Genomic DNA, 11,913 nt, shown 5'->3' on the forward strand with positions numbered 1-11,913 from the left:
TACAACAACAACCATTGTATTTACAAAATTATAAGTTTTACAAATGTAATCAAAACATAATGTATATGAACTCAAAAGTACAAGTTTAAAAGACATGAGTTTATAGATCTCCGTCTTCCCAAAAGTTGTGGCTGAGAAGTCCATGCCTTGGATCTGAGCATATCTGAGTTGGAAGCTTCATATAGAGGTATAAAGCTTCAAGCCTTCTTACTCTTTTGTTTTGAGCATCATATTAGAGTATTTTAGGGTTTTGTCCCAAAAGGTGGAGACTTTATGAGATATTGAGCTCCAGAGACTATGATCAACCCCTTTGAGTGTGATTAGTAGTGTAATGTCATAAAAATCCAATCTTGGTCGTTGGAATCAAGCCATGCATGAGTTATGAGCTTTTTGAGATAAAGGAGTGAGTGTTTTGGGTGTTTGTGACCATTTCAGCCATGCAAAGGCTTAAAGTCACTGACTTTATGGAGTAAGAGCCATTAGGGAGTCCAGATCTGGGATTTGAGGTAATGTATTAACTGATTAAGACCAAGTGAGTAGAAAGGGTGAATCTGGGGAGTACGCCGAGCGTAATTCCTGTATGCCCCACGTACTGCCCCAGTGTCCCCGATGGCCAATCTGGATTGTTAGTACGTTGAGCGTACCAAGGGAGGTACGCCCCACATAACCTCACTGTGGACTTTTAGGCTAAGTCTCATTTTGGGCCTTGAGTGTTGGGTCTGGAGTTTGGGCTTGTTGCAATAGAGTTTTGGACCATATGAATACATATATGTGCTTTGGGCCCTTGAGTTGGGCTTGCCTTTTTGATCTGAGAGTTGGGCCTCGGGAGAGCCCATTTATTATTGGGCCTTGGTGGACCCAATGGGTTTTAGGTCATTGATAGGATGGTTAGTGGTCTACCTTTAGACCTAATGAGTGAGAGTTTGGACTTAGTTCCTAATTGGGATAATTATGGGTTTGGCATAGAGTTAGTGGTTGGTGCGTAGCAACAACGTTTATAGGGGTTGTTCATCATCCGAGTTGAGTCTTCTCACTATACTTACCATGAGTGGTATCTTTGTGTGACTGAGATGTCTTATGTGCTTATCTGCGTATTATGATATTTTGCATTAGGTCTTTGTGATTTATGCTTAGTATTATTATTATTAGCTTATTGAGTTTGGACCGGAGGCTCCACCCAAGTTGTGGGACCGGAGGGTCTTCACTGAGACACATTGACTGGAGGGTCGTATTGAGTTAGCCTCGAGTGGCTAATTTGATGTGTGTGGTATTTTGGGGAACTCACTAAGCTTCGTGCTTACCGTGTTATGTGTTATGTGTTTCAGGTTTTTCTCAGGATCGCGGGAAGGCACCGGTTCGATTGTACACACCAGAGAAAAAGTTATGTTTTGAGGATCCTGGATTATTAATCAAACAAAATAATGAGATGGGTTTTGTAAATTAACTAAATGAGATTTTGTGAAATACGTTATGAGAATTATATGATTTTAAAAAGAATATTATGTTTAGAAATTTACAGTGTTACACGTGTAATCTTTAGGAATGAACTCTGATAATTGTCTTATTTGAAATACTTTTAAATGTTTGGATAAAGTTACAATGGTGTTTTGATTATAATAAAAAATGAAATTTTTATCCTTGATTTTTTGGATGTTACACTAGATGTATACCAAAAAAAAATTACCCAAATGTGAACAAAACAAAAAGGTAATAACCCTGATAATTAAAATCTTCTTCTTTTTTATTTTACCTTCTAATTTTGATTTGATATAAAATTTAACTTAAATGATTAATTATTTTAAAACCACATAATTTTGGTAAATATCTTTTTAAAATACACTACTTTGGTTATAAAAATAATAAAAAAAAACTTATAATTGATAGGGAAAAAACATCATCATTTTATAGAATTTTATTGTTTAAGATATTAAATATAAAAATTAAAATTTGCTAGAGATGGAGATCAATAACATGAACGGAAATCTCTGATAAAGTCTGAATATTTTGGGTTGGATTATGATTTAATCCAACTTTTATTTTGAACAGAAAAGTTTTGATTATTTTATATTTTTCTCAAATTAATGAAAAAAGTCCTTATTTTTTTCAATAGAAATGTCACATTATCGTATAAAATTATATAATTGAGACTTTTCTGTTCGAAAAATAAATATTATGATTAAACTGTAAACTGACCCAAAATATTGATGTTTTATTGAAGATTTATGATAATATGAAATGGAACACAATCTTCAATGAAATTTGCTCTATGTATTACACGAAATTAAAATACAAAAAATAGAAGTAACTTTTATCTAAATCAATAGTATTGCTCCTGTCTCATATATATAGAGTTATGTGATAATTATGCTACCAAAAACGGCTCTCAACATGTCGTGTCCAATTTAAATGCTCATAAATTGTCATAAATATTATTTTAAGGAAATTTAAATAAATCTATTAATATTACAAATATTATAATTGATTGCCTTAATAAAAACGGCAATTGACTTATAAGGGTAATTACTTTTCGTTTTTTGTTATACATCTAGGTAACGGACTTATTGGAAGTGTTCACATATCATCATTATTATTGACTGTAACTTGATACTGATGGTCATAATAGTAATATGTGAACACTTCAAACAAATTTGTTATCTAGATGTGTACAAAAAAACAAAGTTATCCAGATGTAAACAAAATAAAAAGATAATTACTTTGACAAGCCAATTTCCTATATTATTTTTTATTAAGACAAATCAAATAATATGTTTGTTTTGTGTGGATACTTCCTTGCTATCCATGATGGATATACATAGTTAGACAAAAAAGAACACGTTACCCAAATGGTACAGATCTTTTCAAATTATTCCATTTTTTCTTTCCATTTTCACCTTTCACCCCTTTTGAGAGAATAGTCATTTTTTAAAGTATAAAATTTTACATTTTGGATTATGATTTGTTTACACAAAATATTACGAACCTATATTCTGTTTCTTTTGTTTTTATAGCATGTATAAATGTGGCTAGTCCATAAGAATTGCATTGACAATGTTTGAACCTGGTCTCCTAAAGTTAGATGTGTTAGTTTTTTCTTAATACCCGAAGTTTTTGTCTTCAGTTGTTTAATTTTTTGTATTTTCATAATTACTATTTGAAATTAATAACAATAATTTTGGCATCATTTGTTTTTATCAAAAAATATTAGAAAATACGTGTGTTAATTTAGCTTGTGTTTGTTTTTTCTTAAAATATATTTTTAACCTTTTATGTCTGCGGACAACAAATGTTTTAATAATTTTTTTTTTTTAAAATGCAGATTAAAAATATCTTTTAAAAGATTGTTTTAGTACAAGAAATATTTGATAGAAAAACAATCATGATGCTCTAATGATATGGTATAAAAGATCATTATTTCCCCGAAAATATCTTAGCCTGTGTAATGCAGCTTATTCTTGCACTAATGTGTTAGATATGAATATGAATAATATTCTTATGTTTTCATTTAGGAACAGGTTGTATATTTTTATTTGTATAATAACAATTTTCTTTTAGAGTTTTTGTATTATATATCCTTCTGATGATTCAAAGTGTTAATTATTTATCAAAAAGAAACTACTATATATATACTTAAATTACTCTTTGTAATTTAGTAATTTTCATTTTCAACTACAGCAATTTCAAATGTTATTCGTAGGAGATATGAATGTTAAACCATACTATGAGCCTAGATTTTAAAAAGAAAGTTATAACAAATATATTTATTTGTCTACAAGATTTAAGTCTACTCTTATATATATATATATATATATATATATATATATATATATATATATATATATATATATATATATATATATATATATATATATATATATATATATATATATATATATATATATATGTGTGTGTGTGTGTGTGTGTGAGTGTGAGAGAGAGATTACCAAATTGATGATTGTTTATATTTGTGTGATTACATGTATAGATAAAAGAGCGTGTATGTAGAGAAGTAGTAATATTTAAGCATTGAATTTGCATTTGGAATTTGCTTCTTTTGATGCAAAAGACAAAGGCTAACACTTTGCAAAAGCTACCACACGCAAAAGGTAGAATCACTTTCTAAGAGAGAGCAGTGACTAGTCAAAAGTATCATAAGCTCCCCTCCCCATCTTTTCCTTTCAATCACCAAACACACACCAATTCTGATTGCTTCAGCAAAATATTGTTGGGTTGGGTTGGGTATGAATGAATGATCAGTGAGAATTAGATAAAAACACATTCGATTTTGGGGTTTTATTGATCCGATATTCCGTAACAGAATTTGTAGGACCCGTGAAGGTGAGACATCTTTCTCTGTTTACCAGCATGTACCGTGTTTTTGATTGGCAGAGAGCCAGATAGAATCTTATTGACGTTTGTTCTTGGTGTCGTAATCTTCTGCCATTTGATAATTGTCGCATGATTTTGTTATAATAAGTTTGGCGTTTCTGTTGGAATGCTTGTTAATTTTGTCAGATTATGTGTTCTTCGCTTTGGGCAATGGAGTTTCACTAAGGATTTTTTTTAAAGCTGGGCCAGAGCAACTCGCGTTTTTATCTTCTTACTCCAGTTGCTTTTGAAGCTCGTGAAGTGAAAATGGAATTCATTGCTTCAAGGCACAAGCGCATGAAAAGGTATGCCCCATAACTGTTCGATGATTTTACTCTGAGAAAGTTTTTTAGCTATGATTGCTCTGTTTTAATGGATCTTACGAAAGGGTTCTTGAATCTGTGATTTTATAAGATCAAGTACTCACATTCACTTTTTCTTTTCTTCACATTGACAGTGATCCAGCTACAGAAAGAATCCATGATGCTAAGAACGTCATTTTCACAGCTCAACCACCTTCAAAAAAGGTGAGAAATTTTCGTCACTTTTAAAGACTTTCAGTCATTACAAAAGTTGACTTGTTAACCATAGCATTGACTTGTTCCAATAGGCTATGGAGCAGGTGAAGATTTGTCAAGAGCCTGTACCAAAGCCTTGTGAAAGCATTGAAGTTAAAAACAACACTCTAAAAGAAGAGGTTTGTTTACCTTTTGGGCTTATAAATGTTCTTCTGCAAAATAAATGAACTTTTACATTGTTGCGAATGAAGTCTTTATCTTAAGCTTATTAACATTAATCTTTTTTTTTTTTTTTAATGTAGATTGAACAACTCCAGAAGCAACTCCAAGACCAACTTGTAATACGCAGTGAACTAGAGAAGGCAACGACTACTAGTCAATCTTTCTTACAAGATCCCCTTGATGTAGCCTCACTTACAAAGGTTTGTGATCTTTCCCCTTGTGGTAGAAGGGCATTCAAGTCTTTTTACACAAAGAGAGGAGTTACGACCAATTTTTGTCCCATAAAAAAAAAAGGAGGTCATTTATGCCTTTTGGACAAAACTCTTGACCCACCTTTTTTTTTACAAGAAGTTGCAGTCTTTTTGTCGACATCCAGTCCAACGCATTAAAAAATATTAGGAATTGCAACATAATGTTAAAACATGATTTTAATTAATTACAATCTTTCTCATTTTTTGCTATTCTTTACTCAGTCTTCCAAGGATCTAATCAAAGAAATATCCATACTGGAATTTGAAGTTAAGCATTTGGAGAAGTATCTTTTATCATTATACCGAAAAACTTTCCAAAAAAAGGAACAATCTTTATCAAGATCAAAGGAACAACAACAACAATTGTCGATTGTCAACTCTACAACTTTTGTAACAGCTAGAGCCTCCTTCGATAATCCACCTAAAGATTTTTGCCCCATTATGGAATCACAGCAACTGGAAGATTCTTATGTTAATCGAAGCCACTCATCACTTTCTTACAGAACTCCACCACTTTACATGGCTGTTAATCATGCTGTGGATTCATACCATTCGTTACCCTTAGGAATGCTGGAGGTAACATTTTAATTGTAACATTTTCTAGTTTTTGGAAATTTCAAGATTTTCTTATTTGTCAACAATCTTTCAGCTTGGTAAAGATGATTATTCAAGTGTTAGTCTTTCTGAGCATCTGGGTGGATGTATTTCCAATAATATCCGTACATCAGCAAACTGGCTTTCAGAGGAAATGATCAGGTGCATCGCAAGCATATATAGTCACATTGCAGATCCACCCTTGATTCATCATCATGACTTCCTTTCATCTCCCATATCATTTCCATCACCACCAAGTGGGTCTTCACCACGAGACCAGTTTAGCATGTGGAGCCCACATTGTGAGGAATCAGTGGAGCTCAGTGGAAATTACTTTACTACCCTTGAAGTTCAAGGTATTTGCAAAAACACCCACAGACCAAGTAGTGTTGAACAGAAGCAACACACCTTCAGGCAAGTATATAAAAAAGTGCTAGTTATTACAAACTATAGCATATATATAGTAGGAGTTTTTGTGCTTTTTAAAAAAGACGAAAATGCCCTTACACCAAATAGCGTTTTTACAGGTCTCTTGTTTCTCAGTTAGAACAGGTGGATCCTAGAAAGCTGAAACATGAAGAGAAGCTAGCTTTCTGGATCAATATACACAATGCACTAGTAATGCATGTAAAGTTTCCTTCTATTTTTTACTCTTTTTGTTGTCCATTAATTATGCTTTGACTTTAAATGTCAAACAAACTAATTTTTTTTTTTTTTGTATTGTTTATAGATAGTGATTTGAGGTGGTTTAATTTGAATTTTTGTTCTCATGATTTGTTTTCAGGTCTTCCTGGTTCATGGAACTCCTCGTACTGCTCTCAAGAGGATATCATTAGTCCAAAAGGTTAAATCAGTCATTTTACATTTTCTACAAATATAACGTACTTTTAAATTGTTGTAACATGATACTTATTTTTGTGTGATACAGGCTGCTTATAATATTGGTGGTCATAACATTAGTGTTGGAGATATACAGAGTACAATACTTGGATGCAGATTGCCTCACCCTGGACAAGTATATTTTCATTAAACTTTTATTAACAATTTACTTTTATTGTAAATAATAAAAAAAATAATCAAGTATGTATGATGTAATAAAAAGAAATGAAAGTAGGATGCAATTATTATTATACACAAATAAACAAAAAGTAGGTTTGCCATTTCTTGCATTTAATTATTTTTTATTTGCTTCTAGTGGTTTCAATCTTTGCTATTTCCAAATCCAAAGTACAAGTCAAGAGATGCACGAAAAGCTTATGCAATGAAACAACCACAACCTCTTGTATACTTTGCACTTTGTTCGGGAAGCCGTTCTGATCCCATGGTAAACAGATTCTACGCTTGGAAATTACCAAAATGCCATTTTACAAAATAAATTAAAGACTTTATCATATTTGATAATATTTACATAATTTTGTGAATTAGGTGCGGATATACACGCCTAAAAGTGTCTTCCAAGAGCTTGAAGTTGCAAAAGAAGAGTACATTCATAATAACTTCAAGATCCAAAAATCCCAAAAGATGTTTCTCCCAAAGCTTGTGGATCTTTATGCAAAAGATTCGGGTTTGTGTCATGCCATTTTAATGGACATGATTGAACATTCGGTGCCTGATTGTTACCAAAAGAGCTTCAAATCGATTAGAAATGCAAAATCTTTGAAGAAAATCGAATGGGTTGCTCATGATTTTGCTTTTAGGTATATACTTTCTCCTGATTTAGCCAAGTGAAGTTCAAAATCTTGAAGGTTTTTGAAGGTTTAAATAGTGGTTATTGAGATTGAGATTGAGGCTCCTATGACTAGTGTTGTTGGATTATGATGATGTATTGTAGTGTGATATGAGTGCCATTCTTTATTACTATTATTATTCTCTTGCATTTTTATGTAAATTTTCGAATAGCAAGAGGTGAGTTTGATGAGATGTATATATATTTTCTCTTATTGTTTCTACTTTTGCAATATCTTTGAATGGAAATTTATTTAAAGAAGTCAAAGAACAAGTTTTGTAACAATTTCAATTTAATAGCAACTTGAGTAAAGGCTTGTTTTTATATTTCATTACGCCATATTGAAGATGGATGGCTAAGGAGTTGTCTTTATTTTTAATGAGTAAAGTAATAATATCTTTATTTATAAGGTTTTTTTTTTCAAAGCCGAACACATCATCTTAATGTATATAAATCTAGACTAAATAAACCGTATTAATGTGCATAAATGATCATTTGATCTTAAAAATTCCAAAAAACAAATTTCACATTCTTAAAAAATAATGACAAATAGGTAAAGGGGTGGGGGCTTCATACATTAAAGCTGGGATTTTTGGTTTTAGGGTGTGCTTGGCGTATTAATTAACTTGTTTTTTGAGCTTAATGCGTGAAATTACTAAAATAGTTTTTATAAGCTAATTTCTTAAAAAGCTATCCAATATTGTTTATTAATTAACTCATCAGCTTTTCCTCAAATTTTCCAAATATACCCTTATATATCTAAAATCTTATTTTGTCATTTTACATATCTAGCTTATTAATTAGGCTTTAGCAAACAGCAAACACTATTATTTTATGGGTCCTGATTTTTCCACGGAGACTTTTCAATCATCCACTGAAAAAATTATATATTGACACTTATACCCTTAGTTTAATTAATATTAATTTAATTAATAGATAATGAAGTGAGAGAGTACAAGAATGTCCGATTATTCCTCATTCCTTCTTCCTCCTTCGCCGATACTTCTTCAGTCACCGATGCTTCTTCACTCTACACCATCTACTTCGTCCTCCCACTCTTAAATGGTTAGTGAACATGAATACATATATGTTGTTTCTTCCTCCCACTTCAACACCACTCATTGATCTAGAATTCCCGTCGCTATGCTCCAAAAATTGACGCTTTCCTCCTGTCATTCATCCAAAAATTGATCGATGTATGTGTGTGTTCTCGTGCTTACGCTCAAATCTATCGGTTTATGTGTGTGTTCATCTGCAATTCTCGTCGGTATGCTCAATCGAAGGCCCCTCCTTGACCTAGAACACTCGATGGAGTGTTTATAATTCCCATCGGTGTGTGTTCATCTTTAATTATCGATTAGTATTTGTGTGTTTGCGTGAAGTTCATTGGATAGGAAGGTTGCTCTGTGATTATGAGATGTTCTTTTTTTAACATCTAATTGGTATTCTTAATTGATTGGTTATGTTTCTAACACCCTGCAAAGGTTCTTAGAAAAATTGTTTTCTTTTTCAATGATATGTCATGTGGATTGAATAATTTCTTATCGTTGTTTTGCGAAGATAGATCTCTAAAATGATAGAATCATTGAATTAATTTCTTTGCAATGGTAAATTTCTACTACGATAAATCTTTGAATTTGTAGGATACAAGTTTATAGTTTGATGAATCTGACAATTTGCAGGATGGATTAAATTGTTTTTATGGCTATTTTTGTTGTGATTCTGTAAGGAAAAAGGAAACTTGTTTTATTATTTTATTATTGATTATCGATTAATTATGATTATATAAAAGGGTATAAATGTCAATGCATAAACATTTTCCGTGGATGAATAACAATCTCATGTGGAAGAATCAGGCCCCTTACTTTTTCTGCTACGAATAAAAACTGAGGAGCTGTTTGGCAACCTTCAAATGATGATTCAGAGGCCTGAATGAATTTGCCTCTAAACATTTGAATGGTTGTGCTGAAGAACAAAAACAACCATTTTACCCTTCACTTTATAAGGGAACAACAACATCAAATCATGAAACAAAGACTTTGCCACAAAATTCAAAGCAATGATGATGTAATTAGTGGTGCTTCTCAAGATGAATGGTTGTTTGGCATTGCAATTAGAAGCTGATTATCATATTATCAATTTTTAGTGTTTCACAGTTCTAGAATTGATTTTGGATGTTGAGATTTCGTGACCCTTAATCGCAAAATGATATGCAAAAAAATGATTAGCTGGTCGTTCATTTATGATACTATTTTAAAGGTCTAGTGTTTTGTATCATAGTATATACTTGTTTAAAGCAATTAAATCTTTCAACGACAAGTTTATATAAATGTAGTGCCATAAAGGGATTATATAAAATCTATTCTCCTAGTTTCCTGGATTCAAAAACATAAACATAAGCTCAAGAAATTGAATCAACAGATGAGATTTTGTTTTCAAACCACACTTCTTCCACAAAGCAATATCCCAACATAGCTGCAAAAAAATAAAGATAAAAGATTATCAGATTTTTCTAGATCAAGAAATGAGGGCTTATAGTTAGAAGAAAAAACACCTGCAAAGGATTCCAAAAGCATCATAGATAACTAAGATCTTGTTTCTTTTTTACTTAAAGGAATCAACGAGAATGTGGCTGAATCAAGTAGGCTTATATATTGGTTTGTTTTACTTATTACAGAAAGAAAGACATAATAGAAAAAGCATCAAACATTAATCGAAATATGATCATGGTGCAATTGATTGTTCTAATTGATGGGCTGATGGCATAACAAATGTATTGGTTCTCATGTGTTTACTTAATCTGATCTAAAAGTGATAAATTATATTTTCTATATACCAAAATCACTAACCTAACTTTTCATAACACCGGATGGATCACAAATTCGAGCAACTTGACATCAATTTAAAATTAACACAAAAAACCAAATAACTTCTAAGGCAATTGTTCAGTGATTACCTCTAAAATCAAGATATCATTGGAAGAACAGAACTAGAAATCAAGAACGAGCTCATCTTTGCTGCCGGAGAAGTAATGAAGAACATAAGGAGCAACACGAATGGCGACAACCCACGACCCGAACATGGCAACGTGCACACGAAGCTGCTTCAGAGCAGCTTCTTTGTCTGGTTTGCGCATGAACATACCGGGAAACATCTTCGATCCGATATGTGTAGCGTTGGTTTTCCTTTTGCGATTGATGAGATTTTAGCGAATCCGAAGAGCAATTCAAAAACCCTAGCCCTCTCGTCTTTGTCGACTCCTACGCTATTTATTTGCAGATCTAAGAACTGAAACTTTTCAGCCCACGTGATGTTTCATAGACATAGGCCCCATACCGGCCCAGTTTAGCATACTATCAAAAAAAAAAAAAAGAATTTAACACCTAATTTTATTAGAACCAAGAGCTAGAAAGAAAAACAAAATTACGTATAAAAATGCATGTTTTGGAGCCAATCGGCCAATTTGATATGAGACTTATGATTTCAATTAAAATAGCATAAAAGAGTGGCTACCAAAATGGAGACTTGCTTATCGTTATTGTTGATAAAAAGCAAAGTGTTTTTAAAATGCCAAAGAACCCACCATTTCGTGTAAATAATGACTTCGATGACAGTTTTCTTAGAAATATTGACCTGTAAGTCATCCACATCTTGAGCTCCAAGTCACCTCTCAATTGTGTAACGCCCGTAGATTCGGATTAGTCAATTTAAATATAATAAGTGTTAAAAATGAATTTTTGATAGAAGATTATTTAAAATAAATAATCTTAACCAAAATAATATATATATATATATATATATATATATATATATATATATATATATATATATATATATATATATATATACACGAAGAACGCTGAAATTTGACTTATAACGAAAAAGTTATGACTCGTCGAAGTTTTGCGACAAAACCGGCACAGCGTTGCGTATCATAAATAGTGAATTTTTTATAAACTACTTTTTATCTTTAGAGATCTAAACGAAAGTCTTAATATGCGTTAAACCGAGAACGTACATAAAAATAAAAAGAAGGTCCAAATTTGATTTCGTTTTAGGAAATTATGATTTTTCTAAGATTTAGCGTAACAGCACACAGCCCGGAAATCGAATTTTAGATTGGTCAATTTTTATACAACACAACCTAAACTAGAATTTAATATCTCATTAATAGGAGCTCAACGATTTAAAGACAGCCGAAAACGGAAGTTGGATGAAAAAGTTATGAATTTTTAAC

General features: G+C 31.9%; 2 protein-coding genes across 3 annotated transcripts; one reads left to right on the forward strand and one right to left on the reverse strand.

Moving 5' to 3' along the window:
• The first annotated feature begins 4,024 nt into the window (after nucleotides 1-4,024).
• LOC145075138 (uncharacterized) lies at nucleotides 4,025-7,937 on the forward strand. Its single transcript, XM_079021438.1, has 12 exons — nucleotides 4,025-4,335; nucleotides 4,513-4,670; nucleotides 4,823-4,892; nucleotides 4,976-5,062; nucleotides 5,186-5,305; nucleotides 5,579-5,932; nucleotides 6,006-6,364; nucleotides 6,478-6,577; nucleotides 6,735-6,794; nucleotides 6,879-6,965; nucleotides 7,146-7,274; nucleotides 7,376-7,937. Exons 2-12 carry the CDS (start codon nucleotides 4,633-4,635, stop codon nucleotides 7,676-7,678), a joined length of 1,707 nt encoding a protein of 568 aa, XP_078877564.1. The 5' UTR covers nucleotides 4,025-4,335; nucleotides 4,513-4,632; the 3' UTR covers nucleotides 7,679-7,937.
• Nucleotides 7,938-9,963: 2,026 nt separating this feature from the next.
• On the reverse strand, nucleotides 9,964-11,226 carry TOM6 (translocase of the outer mitochondrial membrane 6). Of its 2 annotated transcripts, XR_013692776.1 has the most exons (3): nucleotides 11,190-11,226; nucleotides 10,633-11,029; nucleotides 9,964-10,151 (listed from the first exon to the last, which is right to left on the reverse strand). XR_013692776.1 is itself a non-coding variant. In XM_079022531.1 (2 exons), the coding sequence occupies exon 1, from the start codon at nucleotides 10,828-10,830 to the stop codon at nucleotides 10,666-10,668; it is 165 nt and encodes a 54-aa protein (XP_078878657.1). In that variant the 5' UTR covers nucleotides 10,831-10,934; the 3' UTR covers nucleotides 9,964-10,151; nucleotides 10,633-10,665. The 2 variants fall into 2 exon arrangements, 1 of the variants encoding a protein (XP_078878657.1); XM_079022531.1 differs by lacking the exon at nucleotides 11,190-11,226 and having other exon boundaries at nucleotides 10,633-10,934.
• Nucleotides 11,227-11,913: the final 687 nt, after the last annotated feature.

Source organism: Lactuca serriola, chromosome 9 (genome assembly GCF_051521515.1).
Source record: "Lactuca serriola cultivar US96UC23 chromosome 9, Lser_US96UC23_V15, whole genome shotgun sequence".
Taxonomy (NCBI): Eukaryota; Viridiplantae; Streptophyta; class Magnoliopsida; order Asterales; family Asteraceae; genus Lactuca; species Lactuca serriola.

Coding starts and splice junctions, on each gene's coding strand:
- LOC145075138 (XM_079021438.1), top strand. CDS start 4,633: ATGGAATTCATTGCTTCAAGGCACAAGCGCATGAAAAG. Junction 5,063..5,185: donor ACAACACTCTAAAAGAAGAG/GTTTGTTTACCT, acceptor TTTTTAATGTAG/ATTGAACAACTCCAGAAGCA. Junction 6,365..6,477: donor CAGAAGCAACACACCTTCAG/GCAAGTATATAA, acceptor GCGTTTTTACAG/GTCTCTTGTTTCTCAGTTAG.
- TOM6 (XM_079022531.1), bottom strand. CDS start 10,830: ATGTTTCCCGGTATGTTCATGCGCAAACCAGACAAAGAAGCTGCTCTG.